This window comes from Pseudonaja textilis, chromosome 1 (genome assembly GCF_049901715.1).
Source record: "Pseudonaja textilis isolate UNSWEBS1 chromosome 1, rPseTex1.2, whole genome shotgun sequence".
NCBI classification, from domain to species: domain Eukaryota; kingdom Metazoa; phylum Chordata; class Lepidosauria; order Squamata; family Elapidae; genus Pseudonaja; species Pseudonaja textilis.
In genome coordinates this window covers 252967266-252988123 of record NC_141990.1, presented here as the reverse complement: position 1 = coordinate 252988123, position 20858 = coordinate 252967266, and the positions used below count along the sequence as shown (strand labels likewise).

Genomic DNA, 20858 nt, shown 5'->3' with positions numbered 1-20858 from the left:
CGTGGTGCTGTATTGGGTTGAGTAAGGGTTAGGGTTAGGGTTACGGTTAGGGTTAGGGTTAGGGTTAGTCAGGCACTTTTGGATAACTATCCACGCAACTTTAACAGCAGACAAATAATCAAATAAGCAATACTTCAATCATGAAACTGCCAAACAAGCCAACAGTAAATAGACCAACCAAATAACCTCTAAGACACGGGTGTCAAACTTGCCACATCACGTTGATGATGTGTGATTTTGCCTGGCAGAGCTGGGGTGGGTGTGGCCTGTGCATGACAGAGCCAGCCTGCAGGCCGCCAGTTTGGCACCCCTGCTCTAAGACAACCCCCATTAATACTGACAAGGCAAGCCACTAGAATACTGATGGTGAACCTTTTCGACACTGAGTGCCCAAACCAGAACGTGCATGCATGTGCGTGTGTTGGAGCACCAGAAACCCACAGACTAGCTGGCCGGTGCATGCATGCCTGTTTTTTGGCAGGTTCTGGGGCCAATTTCCAGGCTGTTTATGGCCTGAAAATGGCTCAACAAATGGCCTGGTTTTTATCATTTTGGGGGGCCATTTTCAGGCCATTTTTCAGGCTGTTTTCAGGCCATTTTCCAGCACGCTGGCTCCCACAAAGACCAGTTGGGCGGCATGCATGTGCACACCAGTAACCAGAAGAGCAGCTGGCAATGGCACAAGTGCCCACAGAGAGGGCTCTGCGTGCCACCACGGTGCTAGAATATAAACAAAGAGCAAACCAACTCTATAACAGCACTGATGATGTTAATGATGGGTAATGAAATGTCTGCAAGAAAACAACTAAGCTCAGAGAACTCCAAGGACCCCTGTTTTCAACTCTGAGCTACAAATATTCTTCTTTATTATATTACCTGCACATTCTGTAGAGCCAGATTTTCTCTTGTGCTTCCTCCATGCACTTGATACTGAGGAGATCGTCCCATCACTGTACTGAAAATCCCCAAAATGGCTTTTACTGCACCATCTATATTTACATTGATATGATAGCTGGAGAAAGAAATATTGCCTCTGTAATTGAATCCAAACTAGCACTAATAACAAACAAAACATGCACAACAGGTTAATAAAGGAAAGGTGTTAATTCAGAAACTCAATAATGCTTTTTTTAAGCATTATGCAATCTTTTAAGTGCCCTGATAGCACAGTGGTTAATGTGAGAAATTACAGGCAAACTCAGCCCCCAGCCTAGATTTTGATCCTAACAGGGCTCAAGTTTGACTCAGCCTTCCATCCTTCCACAATCAGTAAAATGAGGATCAGGATTATTTGGGGCAATATGCAAATCACACTTCAACATTGGAAACCACCCAGAAAGTCCTGTAAAGCATTAGCGGGCAGTATATAAGTTTAAATGCTATTGCCCTTAAGCATTGTGCATTACACACAAAGCCAGCTGGATGACCTTGGCCTAGAACAGGGGTCGCCAACCTTTTGGACCTCAGGGATCACCAAACTCATAATTTTAAATCCCAGGGACCAGTAACCAGTTCTGTGGGCATGGCCTAATTTGTGGGTGTGGTTTGGTGGTCATGACTGGCTGGGCATGGCTTGTATGTAAATATTATAAAGATTTATAAATATTGATATAAATATTGAATTTTTTATAAAAAAAGAGCAACTTTTACCCAAAATCAGGCAAAGCAGGCAGGCAGATTGAGTTGCTCACAGAAACATTCAGTGATCTATCTATCTGCCATCGGCTAGCTCAGTCTGTCACATAAAATTTGGTTGCAAGCAAACTCATAAAATTTGCTAGCAAGCAAACACACAAAATTAACTCACAACACACCACGTATGTAAATATTGAATTTTTTATTTAAAAAAAGAACAACTTTTACCCAAAATCAGGCAAAGCAGGCAGGCAGACTGAGTTGCTCACAGAATCATTCAGTGATCTATCTATCTGCCATCAGCTAGCTCAGTCTCTCAAATTTGCTTGCCATGAGTCTGCATTGAATAATAGAACCTTCAGTCCTAAAGGAAGGTTCAGCTGTGCTTAAAAGCAGAGCTGAAGATCTAAAGACTAGCTAGAAAGCAAAAAAGTCCAACCATTTCCTGCTTTTTAGCTAATCTAAATTTCCCGGCACAGCAGAACATTTGATGGTCAGAAAAAGGAAAAATAGCAATTTAGCAGGTAAGTTTGCCGGGTAAGTAGTGAGTGGGTGGGGAGGGTTCCTGCGGGCCACGTGGGCGGCGCAGCCTTGTGTTTCTGCACAGCCTGAATTAATTACTTTGGGGGGGGTACTGTGGGGGTGAGATTTCTCTGCAGCCCACCAAAATTTTCTCACAGTCCACCAGTGGGCTGCAGCCCACCGGTTGGCGACCGCTGGCCTAGAAGGACTATTAATAGCAATGGTAAAGCACTTCTGAAATCTTGCCACAAATATTACAGGGACCTGTCCAAGTAAATGTCAAGAAGCAAGCAGCTAACTTGAAGATGCACATTTTTAAGAGAGTTTTATTTCACAAATATGGCTCCCAGTTTTTAAAGCTAATACTATCTCTAACCAGGCAAATGCTAGCCTACTGCATTTTTCTGTAAAATAGAAAATGTGTTTGTGAAATGTATGCACTAGGCTGAGAAAGATTGCTCTCTGGCAAAAAAAAAAAAGAGAATTTATTAGTAGGAATGAGGAGAGTAGTAATTAAAAGCAGTTTGGATTACATGCATGGTTGTTCTAATCTGGAAAAAAAAGCCTTCTGCCTCATATGTGACAAGCAACATTTCATAGGGGTTCATTTTGAAACCCTCTCTTAAATTTAGGCCATGAACAAAAACAGCAGGTGAAATGGACTAAAAGAAGCTCAGTAGTTATAGCATAATTGGGTTGGTTCAGAAAAACTTTTTTTTAAAACCACTGGATGTTGTGAAAGATCATGTCGCCAACCAACCTCAAATTTGCTATCTGAAAAGCCTAAAGATATCCTATCATCAGTATACCTACCCATCTCTAGCAAACATGCCAAAACTCTTTTCTGCCATAGTTTTTGTGACAGCAAAATGGAATGATGATATATCTATCTGAATACTCAAGAAATGCTTTTCCATCTCCTCTTATATGAAAGATCTGCCGCTCAGGAAGACTTTTTTTAAATAAATACATATTGAACAGCACTATTTATGCCCCAAAGGGGGGAAAATGGAATTGGTTAATGAGGGAAATGTTTTAAGTTACAAGAAAGCCCTCACCAAACCTGAAGTGCAGACTGACACTTTTAAACCATGTTCCCTTCTTTCAAATACTGCTCATGGTGACCTCTGATACATTTTATTCCTTAACAAGCTCCATACCCGTGCTTCACTACGAAACTATGTGGTCAGGCTTAGTTTTTGGAGAGGAAAATAAGGGGGGAAAAATACTGCCTCTGCCTACCAGGATCCATCGGTAGTCATCTGGCTAGTGTCCTGTCAGTGTGTGAGAGAGTTGAGGACTGTTTGGAAAGTGAAACAGTATTTGCTGTGTGAGCAAGAAGGAGAAAGTAAGGAGCCTGGGCATGGCTTAGCTGAACTGTTCTGTACTAAAGCTGCTTGGTGCTGTGAAACTAAAACTGAAACTGAAACTCCTCTCCTCTGCTTGTGTTTTGCATTTGGAACAGATTTATTTTCAGGGGTGGGGGAGAGTAGAACTCCTTAGCATCAGAGCGTGTTAATAATAATATACAAAATACTAATGCTATGATGGTCATTTTGAAAAATCCTTTCTTAGTGAGCACCTAGAAGCCAAGAGGAACATACGTGCCAAATTTCAAGTTTGTAGGCTTTACAGTTCTGGAGATTTTGTGATAAAGCATGAGTGGTATTTCACTTTTATATATATAGATGGAAGATAGAGGTGCAATATTGCATTTGAGGATTTTTACTAGCAGTATCATACTGGATTGGGGCTGGAATACTTTTTAAACACACAATATAGTTTAACTACTCAATGTTAATTTTTATACCTGCCTATTTCTTCAGCCAAAGACTTGGCTCTGTCATATGTATCCAGAGACGAATTCTCACTAGCCATATAGCAGGTTGTTAAAAGACGGCCACACAGCTCCTGGGCTTCCTTTGGTATATACATTTCATCATTTACAATTCTGCGAATGTCATCCAAAACTGTCTGATCTGAAAAAAGACAAGGAGGCAGGAAAAAGGAGTGTGACAAAACATTATTTTCACATTTGTATTTAGAATACAAACTTGAAAACCATTTATTTCAATTCATAAAATAAACCCCTGTATTAAACAACACTAAGTGTTTAAATTTACAGATCAATGCGTATATACATTTACTTCTATTCTGAACAATTAACTTAATCATATTGTGGCAGAAGTTAGTGTCATAAGTACAACGGAAATGTGGTTTGATGTATTTACAGATTTGTGAAAGACCTAAATCAGGACATGCGTGCAATAATATTAAATTTGAGTGAGAGAATGTTTAAGAAACAGTTCTTTATTTCAAAAAGAAAGAGTTAAACTTGTTTTTGATTCTGATACAGTGTGTTCCTATGCAAGTTTTAGTCCAACATGGAACCCATTATGTTATACTGTGTAAGAAAATGCACTTTACGGAACTTAGTTATAGAGTGTAGCATGTTATTGACATGAAATTAGCCTAATAAAATTAAAAATAATTTAGATGTAGGGAGAATAAGGAATCACAAAACAGATAGCTAATACATAAGACATGTTAATATTGAATGCTTTATCAGCAACCAATAGTCAATGACAGCATGGTTGAAGAGAATGCATGCTACCTGTCCCTCCTCCCACCCTCCCTCCCCCCCTCCTTCTCCTTCTCTCTCTCTCTCTCTCTCTCTCTGTATATATCTGCAGGTTTTGGCGTGTTCGGGTCTTTTCCCATATAAGATTGAGAGTATCAAGGCGACATTTCGACGAGGTCCCACTCGCCATCTTCAGGCTAGTGCTTTTGGCTTCATGCTTGTACGAGCAAAGTGTGATCGCTACCCCCCCTCTCTTTCTCTCCCTCTCCCCGTCTCTCTTCCCCCCGCTCCCTCCCTCTCTCCCTCTGTTATGTATGTATGTGTGTGTGTGTGTATTTATGTCTGTCTGTCTGTCTGTCTGTCTAGGTGTGTTCAGGTCTTTTCCCGTGTAAGATTAAGAGTATCTTGGCGACGTTTCGGCGATGTCCCACTCCCCATCCTCAGGCTGGTGCTTACGGCTACATGCCAGTGCAAGCAGTGTGTGAACGGAGCTGCCGTCTCTCTAGAAATACTGGTGGGGGGGGGGGCTGGTGTGCTGGTCTGGTTGGCTGTGCTGCTGCTTCTTGATTGGTTGATGGAGTTGATATTGGTCTAATGGGCTGTGTGATGGCCTTGTGAGTTTTGTTGTGGAGATATCCTGGAACTTGTGCTTTAATCTCCTGGGTCGTTTGTGTTTTGATCTCTTTTCCATTAGCCTCCTCTGTTGTAACGGCTTGGGTAATGGGTTGTGTGGTGACCTTGTGAGTTTTATTGCTGTGGTATCCTTGGTCTTGTGCTGTGATTTCCTGGGTTGTTTGCTATGTTGAAACTTCTTGAGTTCTTGTGGTGTAATTTCCTGAGTTTTCTGATGTGATATCCTGAGCGGGTGGCTGTGACGTAGCATTCTGGGTTTTGGTCTGGCTTAGAGTTTGGGGTTTGGGTCTGTGTTCTTGGCATGTGTCAGCTTGTTTGTTTTTGGGGTGGGGGAGTGCAACAGCTGGCGAAGCAGCCATGGTCTGGTTTCTGGATGGTGGTTGTCCTTCATTTATAGGGTGGGTTTGGGCCTGGGTCTGATGAGGGGGATTGGCGGTGGTGTCCCATGTTGTTTTGGGTCTGGTGTTGGTTTTCGTGGCTGGGACTCGTTTGTTGGTGAGGGCTAATTTCCAGATGTCTGTAGGTGGGAGGTATCGTCCCGTTTATTCATGAGGTATCGTCCCCAATCAAGAGGCAGCAGCACAGCCAACCAGACCAGCACACCAGCCCCCACCACCAGTATTTATAGAGAGACAACAGCTCTGATCACACACTGCTTGCACTGGCACGAAGCCAAAAGCACCAGCCTGAGGATGGCGAGTGGGACCTTGCCAAAACGTCATCAAGATACTCTTAATCTTACACAGGAAAAGACCCAAACACACCTAGACCTACATACATACATACATACATACATACATATGGTATTCAGCTTGTGCTTTTAAAGTTGTAGCAACATTTCGGCAGAATCTCATCTGCCATCATCAGGCTTCTGTATTGTGTTCGTCTGTGAGTCAGACTTTTACAGTGGTTTCAGTTTTAAATTTGGGGCTATCCTACTGCTGTGCCAGAATGGTTTTTTTCTTCATCCTGATTGGTTGGGAGTCTTGGTCTGTGTTTATTGGTCTTGGAGTTAGCTGTGTTCTGCTTGATTGAAGTTTCTAATATCTTCTGTCTGTTTTGTGGCTTTTTGTGTGTGTCTTGATTGGCTGGCAACACTGTGTTCCTTTATTGGAGGCCTTTTGTGCAGCTTGGCTCTGAGTAAATGGACGGCTATCATTTGTTAGGAAGCTAGGTTTCATCTGGGTGCCTGGTTGGGGTGTGTTTGAGCTGGAGGTATCAGGGGGAGTCTGTTTGTGCCCAGGTGTTTGCCTAGCTAGTGGTGTGGAGATTTTTTTGTTTGTGAGTGCAGGCTTCCAAATAATTGACAGTCTGGTGGAATCATCTCTTCTATTCATGCTTTCAGGTCTTTTTTCAATCTATATGGCTTCTCTGATGATTCTGTGGCTGGGGTTTTCTATAGTGGCTAGGGTTTTGGTGCCATTGAAGTTGATGCTATGACCTGTGGCTTTCATGTGTTGGACTACTGAGGAAGTGTGGTCCAGCTTTTTTACTGCATTTTTGTGTTCATCCAGGTGGGTACTTATTCTTCTATTGGTCTGTCCAATGTATGTGGCCGGGCATGATGCACAGGGGACTTCATATATGCCTTGGTTTTCCAGGTCAATTTTATCTTTGGGGTTTCTAAGGATGGCTGCTATTTTTCTGTCTGTTTTGAAGGCAGTCTTGATGTGATGCTGTGTAGTATCTTATTGATTTTGTCTGTAGCACCTCTTATGTAGGGCAGGACAGCTGTTCCATAGGTCTGTTCATCTTCTAGGTCTCCATTATATCTCAGTGTGTTTTTGTGGATCAAGCCGGTGATTTTGCTTTTATGGAAGCCGTTGGCTGCCAGTACTTTAGTCAGGGTGCATAGTTCAGTCTTTATGTGTGTCTTGTCTGCCAGGCGTTTGGTTCTAGCAATTAGTGTTTTGGCCACAGAGTTTATCTGTGCTGGGTGGTGGTGGGATTGGGCATTGAGGTAGTGGTTGGTGTGTGTTTTCTTCTGGTATATGGACTGTCCTAGTGTGCTATCTGTTTTTTTTGTAGATTAGTACATCTAGGAATGGCAGCTGTTTGTTTCTGTTTCCATGGTGAACTTGATTTTGGGGTGTGTGCTGTTTAAGTGTGTTAGGAAATTGTTTAGGTTTTCTTGTCCATGGGGCCAAATCACAAATGTGTCATCAAATGTGTCATCGATAGTTTGGGTTTGTGGGTGGCATATTGTTGATCATTTGACTAGATGGGTGGAAGCAGAAAAGTTATGAAACTTGCTTTGCTGGTGTTCTGTCTGGTTATGGAACCATTTGTTCCTGGCTTACGTTTATAAGAAGAACATTTTGACATTATAGGTATATTAATGATCACTTATGTAACCATTTGGAGAAAAACAAGATATATAACTATAATGAGAATGTTGGGAGTTTTCCATGAGATATTGGAACTTTCTTATGAAAACATATAACTTCTATGCATGGACAACAGGAAGTGTTATGTAACCATATGATTTGATAAACCTATACAAGCTGTATTTACTAAATGGAAGCGTCTACTTCCTCCTAAATATGGTTGGTTTGGGAGTTGGGGGTCCAATACTGCAGTATCTTCCCTAATAAAGCATCCTATGGATTAGATTATCAAAAGTCTGTTGATTTATTTTTATGCAAATCTCATACATACATACATACATACATACATACATATTCACACTATAAGATGCTCTGGAGTATAAGAAGCACCTAGATTTTGGGGAGAAAAACAAGAAAAAAAATCTGCCTCTGCCTCCCAACAATTTGCCTCCTTGCAGCAAACAGCAAACAGCCTGGTCAGCTTCAGCACAGCCTGATTGAACACAATCAGCTGATTATTGATTGGATTGGCCTCCCCACTGTCAACTGTTTCAGTCTGTAGAGATAGCCATCACCTATTGTCAACCCCGCATGCCCCATCTTCAGCCTCTGCATCCTATTTTCGGCCTCCATGCACCCTGTTTTTGGCCCGTTCCTTCGACAATATTTGGTGTATAAGATGCAAGACATTTCCACCCACTTTGGGGGGGGAAGTGCATCTTATACACCGAAAAATATGGTGTGTGTGTGTATGTGTGTGTGTATGTGTGTATATATGTATGTGTTTGTATGTATGTATATATGTATCTATATATACATATACCTATACCTATACGTATATGTATATAGATACATGTAGATAGAGATATAGATATATATGTATGTATGTATGTTATTCAGCTTTGTTCGGGTATTTTCCCAATTTCTACAATGACATGGGAAAATACCCAAACAAAGCTGAATAACATACATGTAAGTACCCGCAAAAACTTACACACACACACACACACACACACACACACACACACACACATTCAGCTTTGTTCAGATATATTCCCACTTCATTATAGTTGTGCTTTTAAAGTTGTAGCAACGTTTCGGCAGAATCTCATCTGCCATCATCAGGCTTCTGTATTGTGTTCGTCTATGAGTCAGACTTTTACAGTGGTTTCAGTTTTAAATCTGGGGCTATCCTACTGCTGTGCCAGAATGGTTTTTTCTTCATCCTGATTGGTTGGGAGTCTTGGTCTGTGTTTATTGGTCTTGGAGTTAGCTGTGCTCTGCTTGATTGGTGTTTCTAATATCTTCTGTCTGTTTTGTGGCTTTTTTTGTGTGTCTTGATTGGCTGGCAACATTGTATTCCTTTATTGGAGGCCTTTTGTGCAGCTTGGCTCCGAGTAAATGGATGGCTATCATTTGTTAGGAAGCTAGGTTTCATCTGGGTGCCTGGTTGGGGTGTGTTTGAGCTGGAGGTATCAGGGGGGATCTGTTTGTGCCCAGGTGTTTGCCTAGCTAGTGGAGATTTTTTTGTTTGTGAGTGCAGGCTTCCAAATGATTGACAGTCTGGTGGAATCATCTCTTCAAACACAACCCAACCAGGCAAAAGGTTCAGTTCATTTTGTACAATTTCTAAAACGGTTAATGTCAAACGATGTCAATGATGTAATTTATGATCAATGAACAAATTAAACATAGAAAGGGTTTCCTAGAAATATGAAAACTGACACAACTACAACTAACCTTTGGTAACCCATACTGCTCAAGTGCACTTACTTCCATTTTTTACTGCATGACAAATCTGAAGACACATGGAATAGACAATGCAGGCTGTAGCAGAACTGTCCACACCACCACTAAGTGGCAAGAAAAATCCTCCCTTAACAATTACAATAAGGAAACCAAATTAGGACATTGTTGGGAACCATGTATTCAATTCTTCAGTTGTATCTTCAAACTGTTCATTTTATAGTTCAACATTACTTATTTCTAGCCATAATTATCCATGAATGGCCCATAATTATTAGCATTCAAAATGAAGGTTACCGGTAATTTACAATTTTTAATCTATTTGAAAACAGATGTAGAAAATATTGTCTAAAATCCTGCAGCTGTAAAGGTAAGGCAAGAAGGTTCTTTGTATCAGTTTGTCTGAGACTACGGGTATTCCTCAAGTTAGGACCACAATTGAGCCCAAAACTTATGTTGTGAACTGAGAAATTTGTTAAGTGAGTTTTGCTTCATTTTGCATGTTGTGAGTTTTGCCATATTTGTTAACTGAATCACAGCAGTTGTTAAATTAGTAACACTGTTGTTAAGTGAAGCTGGCTTCCCCATTGACTTTGCTTGTCAGAAGGTCACAAAAGGGGATCACATGATCTTGGGAGACTGCAAGCATCATAAATGTGAAACACATGACCATGGGGATGCTGCAAAGGTCGTAAGTGTGAAAAATGGCCATAAGTCACTTTTTTCAGTGCCACTGTAACTTCAAAGTCACTAAGTGAACTGTTGTACGTCAAGAACTCTCTGTGTCTACTATTTGGATCTTCTCTTTTCAGAGCTGTCTCTCTTAGCAATGACAATTAAGGACAGCCATTACATAAGAATATGGAAGAATTTGTATTTGAATTGTTTTATATTCCCCTTTCCAGCCTATCAGCCTTTCTGAATTATGACAAATAACCTCACAAAATATAAATTATGAGTGTCCTGGCAAACGCACACTGCCTAAATATACTTTGTAAATATATTATCAGCACAATTAAATTTGTATACCAACTTATGGCAGCAATAGTACAGTTAACCAACTGTAGCATTTTTCCAAATTAAGCCTTTCTCGTTAAGCCTTGGAGCTTACTAAGTTTCCTGTCTCCATTCTCTATAAAGATTCTTTTAATTAGAAAACAAGTCAATTAGAAACTACTAACTTCAGAGAAAAGCAGCAAACTAAAGCAGTTTATTTTGTAGATTTATCTTTAGATATCAAGCTTCAAAGTGTTTTCAAACTACTTTCACTTTTGAAAGGAATGTGTATTCCAGACAATAACAAGAAACTAGATCTTTCCCATAAACATCTGGACACCTAATTAGACCTACACTAATGGGGCGAGGGAAGATTCTATATTTTAATTATACTGAATTGCCTGGGAATTCCCTAAAACTGGTTTTTGCTTACGTGCTGTGCTGAAATGATGTACTCAATAAAGCTTTGCAGGGGTGTCAAACTCATGCCATCATAGGAGCATCATGTGATGTATCAGGAGTTTTTTCCCCTTCTGGCCAAGAGCTTGACAACCCTGCATTAAGAGATTGGATCGTTTCATCAGTGCTTGCTGGGTTGGGTTCGTTGGTCGAAACCTTGACATTGGAGTTCACACAGATATCAAAGGCATTTGATATCTCCAGATGATTATCACCGGGTAATAATCACTTAATTAAAAGCATGTTCATCTGTATAGTATAAAGTTGAGTTCTGGCATAAGGAGTTTGCTACATTTCATGTATAGAGTGCATAAATACTCTCATAAATTGGAGTTACCTCCATTTATGAAAGTATGCATAGCATGCTCATAATTTCCAAATACAGTGGAACCTCCGTTCACAAACACTTCTGAGCGCTACCAAATCGGGTTCCAACCAAAAAAAAAAAACCCTGACATTTTTTAATTGGATCACGATTCAAAAATCGGATAGCGATCAAACATGGCCATGGCAGATTCCCTTTCCATGCCAATTTCCCTTTCTGCACTAATTTTTTTGTAGGCGCATGCACAGTCTCACTTGCGGTCACTACCAAACCAGGTTCCAACCAAAGTTACGGAATGAATTACAGTCGTGACCAGACATTCCACTGTATGCCTATTGACTCAAAGATTGGGGATCCCTGCTTTAAGTCATTAGCAGATGGGCAGTGCGACAAACACCAGGCACCGCTCATCACAATTCCAACTCATGATGCATTCACTTACTTCAAATTATGTTCAAAAATTTCAGCTGCAAAGCCACTAACGCATTATCCTTTTGCTCAGGGTGAAACCTGAGCAAAAAAATATAAGGGCGTCAAACTCAATTTCATTGAGGGCTGCATCAGGGTTATTTGACCTTGGGGGAGCCGGGGGGGGTAGGCTTGACATCACCCGGCCCACCGAAGCTCTGTTTTTGCTGGTAGAGGACTGCAGGAGGCCATCGTGACTGAAAATGGAGCCTCTGAGGGCCATATGAGGACTTCCCAAGTTCTGTTTTCACTGACAGAGGCATCTCAGGCCAGTCCTTCACTGTTTCTAGGGAGGACCCGTGGGCCAGGTCTAAGCACTAATCCTTGAGTGACACCTGCTCTAATAGGGAACTATGCTCTGTTGAAAGGCAGGCAGGTGTTTTGCCAATGGCAGAATGCCCATTCCCAAGCTCTTCCTGTGTAAACCAGTTTCAATTTCACTGCAACTGCTCTAGAGCCACATCAAGCCATCAAACAGATGATGTTGCAAGTGGTGAGTCATAAACAGCACAAAGGCAACATATATAGATCCACCGCTACTGCAAGTTCTACTTTATACATACACACAGAGACACACACCTTCCCTTCTTTCCTTAAATCTTCATACAGTTTTTACCATTGCTTAGAATTTGGGTCAATAAAAAAAATAAAATATTTACCTGTTTACTGCACCTTAAGTAGTCCCAAAGCCAACATGCTGGACCTAGGCTGAAATACAGCAGACATGTTTTAAAACCAATATTAAAAAGCACACTTTCACAAAATCATGTCATTTGTCTTCCTGGGATCACAAGTTACTGTCATTAATGTTTTATAGTAAAGCAATGGTCCCTTATTTATGTTGTGCACAATTATCCATCACATATAGCACAATTATGTAGGGTTACTCAGAAGAAATTCCAAAGAGCTTAGGTTTTATTCAAAGTTCTTGTGCCCTCACTGCAGCTGAAGGTTCTTACTCTAAATGAAAATTCCTTCCTTCCAGAAAAGATAATTTCCAGAGGCATATGATACCATAGGGCAGAGTTCAGGGATGGGATTCAAAAATCCCAACAACCGGTTCACTGCCCGGTTGGTGGGTGGGCATGGCCACAGAACTTCCAGGAGGGCCATTTTTCGCCCTCCCAAGGTTCCAGAAGCCTTCCCTGGTCTTCTGGGAAGGCAACAATGGTCTCCCCCGGGCACTGGAGGTCCTCCAGAAGCTGGACTTCCAGAAGGCCTGTTTTTCCCCCTCCCAGAGCCTCCGCACAGACCCTGTACTTACCTGCATCGCTTGGAGACTCCTGAAAAGGGGCGGAGCAGGGTGGGCTGGGCCAGCCGGTCAGTTGAAATACCGGTTTGGCAAACCAGATGAAAACTTAACGTCCAGTTCGCCCGAACCAGTCTGAACCAGTAGAATCCCACCCCAATGTTTCCAGCTTTGCAGACCAGTGGAGGGAGGGATGGTTCACACGAGTGGCTTACAAGTGCACACAAATGGAGAGAGTGTGCACACCTTCGCTCACTGCTTTCCCCAAATGGGGATGCATGCCTGTGCATGCTCTCCAGTCATTTCTACAGCCCGCCTGCAAACCCCTCACAGCCCCCTCACCAGTGGACTGTGGCCCACAGGTTGGGTACCCCCTGCCATAAGACATCATTTTATGCAAATTTAAATTGGGAATCTTTATGGATTATGCAGACATTGTATTAGTTATCTAGTTAAAACTAATTTGTAGTTAAACTCTTAGTTGTAATAAAGAAAATTGGCTAAGAAAGGATATTCCTCTCTCCTAATTCTGTCTATAAGATCATTCTTATAGAAAAGAAAAGCAGAATTAAGCTAAAAAGAATGAAGACGGAGTGGCTAAAGATTATAGGAATTACACCTAACCAACCAAACCCTCTACCAATTCTGAGTATATGCTGCTATGTCCCTCTGCTATCTATTCCTCCCCTCCCTATAGCTTCCAGCCACATGTTCTTGGTACAGGAAAAGTCATACATAACCTATTTTGCCTACCTGATCTCTTCCTCAGGACTATGATACTTCCACTGAATAGATTCACTTGTAGGTGTGCATATATCATCGGAACTTGACAATGCGAAGTTTACTTTTATTCTAGGATAAGGAATCACTTTGCTTGCCTGGTCAATTAAAAAAGAAAAATAAAGTCACACCACACAGACAATATTTTTCAGTAAAAGCAATGTACCTGACAATTCTGCTCCATTCTCATTGCTTGTAAATGTGTGTTATGCCTGACACACATTGTTAAATATTCATTTATTTATCAATGAAAATGCGAGCAAGAAATTCTTACTGCTAAGTTTCGGGACGATATTTCTGCTCTATAACTTCTGACGTCTTCTAAATCCAAAGTGGCAACTAGGACTTCCTAAAAAAAAGTGAGAGAGAAATTAACACCCTTTGTTTTTGAAACCACTTTTTTCACTAGAGGTCTATGGTGCAATTGTAGTTAGTTATATAGTTGACATTGGAGGCACAGAAGAACTCTGAGCTTTTTTAACCCCACTGATATTGATAAAATTCCTGTTGTGTGCCAACCCTCACAGATAAGAGTATTCTTAGAATACTGTAATGTATATTAACCAACATTATCAAGCATTGCACGCCTGCTAGAGCATTACTATGTCATCCAGTGAAAACTGATGTCCTTGAGCAACTGTAGCACCGTTCATAGATATCATGGCACATCCATCATAATACAAGCGATCACCATCACAGCCTTTTTGATTTGCCAAGATGTAGATTCCTCCATTCTGGAAAACAAATGTATATTAGTGTAAATGCATGTGTTGATAATTACAATAGAATAGAATACTTTATTGGCCAAGTGTGATTGGACACACAAGGAATTTGTCTTGGTGTAAATACTCTCAGTATAGATAAAAGAAAAGATACATTCGTTAAGAATCAAGAATCATAATGTACAACACTTAATGATAGTCATGGAGTACAATCAGCAATCAAATCACACTAGGAAACAATGAATATAAATCGTAAGGATACAAGCAACAGTTACAGTCATACAGTCACAAGTGGGAGGGGATGGGTGATAAGGAGCAATGAGAAGATTAACAGTAATAGTAGTACAGAATACTACTTGTAAGAGTTGAACAGTATTGAGGGAATTATTTGTTTAGCAAAGTGATGGCTTTGGGGGAAAACTGTCCTTGTGTCTAGTTGTTCTGGTGTGCAGCGCCCTATAGCGTCGTTTTGAGGGAAGGAGTTGAAACAGTTTATGTCTGGGATGTGAGGGGGCTGTAAATATTTTCACAGCCCTTTTACAACAACCTTTTATTGTACTTTTAAACAGCAGAGGAACTGTTTTGCAATCTTATTCAGAATAGCATTAAGCATCACTATTTGGGCCATCGCTGAAGTAATATGGCTATCCAGGGCACAGTAATATTGAAAGCAAACCAGTATGTGCCAAAAATGCATTTTACTACATCAAAGCAATCATGACTGTTTTAAGATTTGAAATCCTTTAATAGGTACAATGCAAATCTGCAACTGCAAACAGTTACTTTTCTACATAGAGATGATTTCTGGTGACAGAACTGTAAGAAGTTATAAGGAGAAGATGTACTGAACAGATAAATGTCACAGCGTCCATGAGCCTCAGGTGGCAACAAGGACTCAGGTGGCACCTTCCTGGAGACAGAGTAACAATAATTTTAAAAATTACTACATATAATGTAAAAATATGCCAAGAAGATACCTTTGCTGTTGCAGAATTCACCAATTCCACTCGAGTATGTGCTTTTCTTAACACATGGTGACTTGCAGAGGAATTTGTGAAGATTTCCACACCATCAATTCCCATTTCAATGTGAGGGCTATAAAATAAATAGCAAGCAAATAAATAGCTTGTCTCCATGCTATCCAAAAGATTCATTTTATTATTGTGACACACTGCAAACAGTAAAAGAACTGAGCTGTTAATGGAATTTGTAAGCAACTAACCCAGCAGGAACATCCTGTTTGTTTGAAAAATACAAATTCAGTGAAATTATTGCGATTGATTGATTGATTGTCTGACTTACTAACATTAATGGCAAGCCGAAGGTTAATTTTAATGGTATATTTGAGGGGTGGTGGTAGTGATGTATGAAGTTAAAGATTCCTCCTCTTGTGCTACTGGAATTGTTTTATAAACCCAACCTGTAGTTAGTAGTGAAAGCTAAAGTAATTGGAGTCTCTAAGCAGCCAGCAACCAGCTTGGGAGAAAGCTGGCTCCTAGATACCATCAGAAGCTGGAGAATATGTTGGAGATATAGCAGCTTGGTCAGTCTTAGAAACCAGCTATTCAGCTATAGCAATGCCACAGATCATCTACTGTGAGGTGCAGAGTGCAAGCCTGGAAGCACCACCAATCAGCTGTCAGGTCTAAATTGTTGAGCACCAATGACAGTGGCACTGAAGATTTTTGTGGGAGCAGTAGACATATACCCAGTAGCATCTGTAGCTTTCTCATTTGTCAGAGGCGGTGATGTCAGCAATCACATGGCCTCAGTGTGCTGGAAACCTAGCATGCTTGGGTGCAATGTTCGAGCTCAAGAGGAAGTGGGTCATCTGGAGCAGCTGTCGGCAACCGGTGGGCCGCGAGAAAATTTTGGTGGGCCACAGAGAAATCTCACCCCCAGAGCACCCCACTCAACGCAATTAATCCAGGCTGTGCAGAAATACAAGGCTGTGCCGTCCACATGGCCCGCAGGAACACTCCCTGCCCATTCACTCCTTACCAGGGAAACTTGCCTGCTAAAATTAGTATTTTTCTTTTTTCCGATCATCATCTGTTCTGCTGTGCCAGAAGATTTAGATTAGCTAGGAAGCAGGAAATTGTTGGCTTTCTTGCTTTCTAGCTACTCTTTAGATCTTCGGCTCTATTTTTAAGCATAGTTGAACTTCTCTTATGACTGAAGGTTCTATTATTCAGTGCAGACTCACAGCAAGCAAATTTGAGAGACTGAGCTAGCCGATGGCAGGTAGATAGATCACTTAATGATTCTGTGAGCAACTCAATCTGCCTGCCTGCTTTGCCTGATTTTGGGTAAAAGTTGCTCTTTTTTATAAAAAATTCAATATTTATATACGTGATGTATTGTGAGTTTGCTTGCAAGCAAATTCTAGACTGAGTTAGCTGATGGCAGATAGATAGATTTCTGAACGAATCTGTGATTCTGTGAGCAACTCAATATGCCTGCCTGCTTTTTCCTGATATGGGGTAAAAGTTGCTCTTTTTAAAAAAAAAAATTCAATATTTATATAAATATTTATAATATTTACATGCAAGCCATGCCCAGCCAGTCATATGACCACCAAGCCACACCCACAAAGTAGGTCACGCCCACAGAACTAGTTACTGATCGCTGGGATTTAAAATTATGAGTTTGGTGGTCTCTGAGGTCCAAAAGGTTGGCGACCCCTGATCTGGAGCACTTTCAGTCAGGTTGCAGGCCAAGTACTACTCCAGTGGCACTGACTAAGCTTGTAGATGATCTATAGCAGGAATGGGATGGGGGTGGTGCATGCATCCCAGCCTTCCTTAGTATCTCAGAGGCCTTCGATACAACTGATCATAGTATCATTTTGGATATTATGGTCCTAAGTCCCTTCATTCAGCATTGCCACAACTTTAAACAGTCACTGAATAAGTCAAGGGCTACCTGTATATTACAGCCTAATAGTGAAATTATGAGTTTACTTGGCTTTTTGTGATTTTCCTGATATTAAAAAGTAATGAAAGATAAGGGTCCTCTGAAAGTGGTATCAACATATAGGAATCTTTTATCTACATTCCCATATGTTAATACCACCTTCAGAGAATCCTTATCTCTAATAATTATGACATTTCCATTTGGGAAGCAAACATTTCTGAGTGATAATCTGGCAAGTTCTGGTTTGTTGCGTATTGTTTTAGCAGAAGCCCTGTGGAAAGAACTATTGAAAAGTTCAAAATAAGGCACTGAAGAAACAATATTCAATTTCTTCAAAAATATCTTTGTGTACATAAGTTAGTGCAGTTAACACTTCTAAACAAATTATAGAGATGACTAAAGCCTATCCCTTTTACCTGGTTGGTATCCATAATTCTTCACAGATTTCAGTCCCTATGCAAGTATCCAAAGTTGCTAGTACTGCATCACCAAATGGAACACTTTCCTAAGATAAAGAAAGAATGGGGATAGGCCATCAGAGATGAAATAAAAGGAACCCATAACTGGAAATAGGATCAATAAAAAGGAAGAGTTTTATCCCAAGTGTGATTAAGACATGGATAGGTACTTAATATCCAAATGCAAAGAAAATAGCCTGTCAGTCAGAAACATTGGGATAATAACTCAAATGATGTTGGGCAAATGAGAAGGGAAAATGAAATACTTGGTTGCAGGTATTCTAGCCAAGACTCTGAATAGCTTCTAGAATCATAAAAACTAAAAATGATTAATTAAAACCAGTTTTTAAAAACATCTACAAGAATACCTTCAGCTCCATTTCTTAATAAAAAATATGGTCTTCACCACATCAGGATGTCAAAAGTGTGAAAGTCATCTGACTTTCATGAAATAAGGTCTTTTAAAAGGAAGGGGCTGCCACTGATACATTTTTACACTTTTCTCAGACTCCCAAGGGGAAGGAATCTGCTCATCTACCTCCAAGCTAATTCACATAATGGGTACATTCTAGCCAAAGATGGTGGTCCCATAGAAAAAAATGGGTTCATGCTGCATAGGGCCTATAATCAGAACTTTGAATAGTACTTGGAAACATGCCTGCTGCAGGCTTCATGCTCCTAAAGTGGCTCTCATCTGCTAGCAAGTTGGCTGTCACGTTATACCAATTGAGGTTTCCAAGTAGCCTTCAAAGGCAGCCCCAAGTAGGAATGAACATTTGCCTTGCTACTATTTTCATATGTTAAACTTTTCTATTTTGTATGCATCTAATCCAATCCAATCCAAATTTTATTACAGTCCATAGACCAGCATATAAAGGCACCAAGAATCTGCTGCTGTTCATTTCTGAATTTTAGCAGCATGAGTTTTAAAGAATTCCAAGGGAAGAAGAGATTCTGGGACTGCATTCATTCTGTAAGAAACATGTTGACTGCCCTTATTATATTGTTTTCTGAAACCATAGTTTAGCTGAACTAAAAAGATATCATCTACCAGGTATATGTCTATGAATTGAAGCAGTTTCTTGGAGGAGAAGTGAAACTTCTAAGGAAAAAAAAAAACCCCAAAGTCTAGTTGCATATTGGGAAAAACACCATTAGGACTAACTAACTGCTATGGTATGGATTTCATGTAAGTCTACTGTAAGTTTCAGGTACAAAATATTTGGAAATTATAAACAATACAGTACTTCTTTAGTTTATTAAGTAGCAAAGTTAAATAAATATTTAAGGCTTACTTTCTTAAGTATTAATAAATGTAGGCTGAACTGAGTTTTTGGATAAAGCCTGTATTTCAGGGATGGGATTCAAATTTTTAAACAATTGGCTTTGTGGGCGTGGCTTAGCTGGTGGGCTTAGCTTGGTGGTCATGTGATTGGGTGGGTGTGGCCAACTCAACATCATTCAGATCGAGGGGCACTTCTCTTCACCTGGCCTCTCCTGACCATGGGAATGCTGCAACAGTTATAAGTGTGAAAAACGGTCTTAAGTAACTTTTTTCAGTGCCATTGTAACTTTGAATGGTCACTAAATGAACTGTTGTTAAGTCAAGGATTACCTGTACAAAAATACAAAAAGCTTCTTTGCTTGCGAAAAGCTGCCCTACATACCAATCATTAGATTAAAAATACCTGCAAGCTGGAGTTACAAATCAGGCAGGGTTCCTGAGCACCTTGAGGAATTAAAACAGTTAAAATGCAGTGATAACTATCAAGCAGCCAACTCTTGCTCATAAAGTGAAACCCTTTAGCAGAGAGGTTATTTAAGCTCTCCAGAAAAAGCACACCCAGGAAAAGCAATCCTCAGATTCATTTGCACCACTTAAATATACCAGCTGGTCTCACTCACCTCACAAGATAGCCTAAGGAAATCATCCAGATTTAAGGAAAGATCACATGCCCCCAGAATGACAGTAAAAAAATCAGTGCCAAATACCACTAAAGCAGTGAAGGAAGACCCCTTTCCCAGATAGAAAAAGAAACCATGAGACAGGAAAAAATTCAAACACAATACAAATAATTAAAACACAACAGTAACTGTTGCTTGTTAAACCAATTATCAGAACAAATAGACACAGGAACTAGCCAGATTTCTCAACCCAGTTTCTTTTCAGGAACAGAGATCAACCTTTTTCCTTCTAAACAAAGCTGAATAGGGAAAATTATCCCATCAATAAACACAGGATTAAACTTCACCAAAAACTAGTTTTAGACCAAACTCAGAAAGGGTATGTAAACTCATGTTTGAATGTCAATCTTTCTAGCTAGCCAAGAAGCCTTACTGAATGTCACTCATCTTGGTTCCTTGACATTAAAGGTTCTTTCCGGCGGTTCTGCTTTGTTATTCAATTATTTCTTCAAAGTGCTAACCAACAGGGGAATATTTCCCCCAACAGCAGTGTAAAAAGCTGAAAACAACCCTTCCCCTTTAAGAAAGTCAAGCTGTCAGGTTTCCAAGTGAAATGGCTATACATATATGTCAATTTCAGGCTGGACACCAGCAAAGTACCAGCAAAGGAGAGAAAAAAAACTCCAAAGAAGCTCTGGAGACAGAAAGTATAGTCCTGTTAAGAATGTAATAAGGGCTAAACAGAGAGGCAGTTTTTGTAAGCAACACCACCAATGTAAGGAATGCCTTCCTTACAGGATTGAGCCAGTAAAGTGGAAAAAAATAAAGTATTTCTTCTAACGGGTTCTCTGAACTGCTTAGAAAGTTAACAACTGGTTCTAGCGAATAGATGCGACCATGTAGAATCTCACCCCTGCTGTATTTTTCAAAACAGGCACATGCTGTCTACAATTTTTTGTATCTTGCTGGTAAAAGATCTATCACTTTTTGGAAAAGTTTAGGAAAAAAGTAAGCAGCCCAAGGTTTATTTTATTTAACTTTTGCTTTAAGTGAGATGCCTTGTATTTCACAGGTATCAGCAAGTAACTAGGTCAAGGAACTATTTTTTTATTTAATCATATCTCAAAAGTTAAGAG

The 20858-nt window shown here is 40.3% G+C and overlaps 1 protein-coding gene across 1 annotated transcript in view; it reads right to left on the bottom strand.

The window, feature by feature from the left end:
- The window catches only part of NADSYN1 (NAD synthetase 1), a 42181-nt gene that overhangs the window by 10432 nt on the left and 10891 nt on the right, over nt 1–20858 (bottom strand). Inside the window, exons 7-15 of the mRNA XM_026706540.2 lie at nt 17776–17864; nt 15421–15538; nt 14324–14455; nt 13996–14070; nt 13695–13819; nt 12352–12400; nt 9472–9574; nt 3968–4136; nt 877–1012 (exon numbers count right to left, since the gene is read on the bottom strand). Coding sequence (XP_026562325.2) covers nt 877–1012; nt 3968–4136; nt 9472–9574; nt 12352–12400; nt 13695–13819; nt 13996–14070; nt 14324–14455; nt 15421–15538; nt 17776–17864 — 996 coding nt within the window. The remainder of the gene's footprint in view (nt 1–876; nt 1013–3967; nt 4137–9471; nt 9575–12351; nt 12401–13694; nt 13820–13995; nt 14071–14323; nt 14456–15420; nt 15539–17775; nt 17865–20858) is intronic.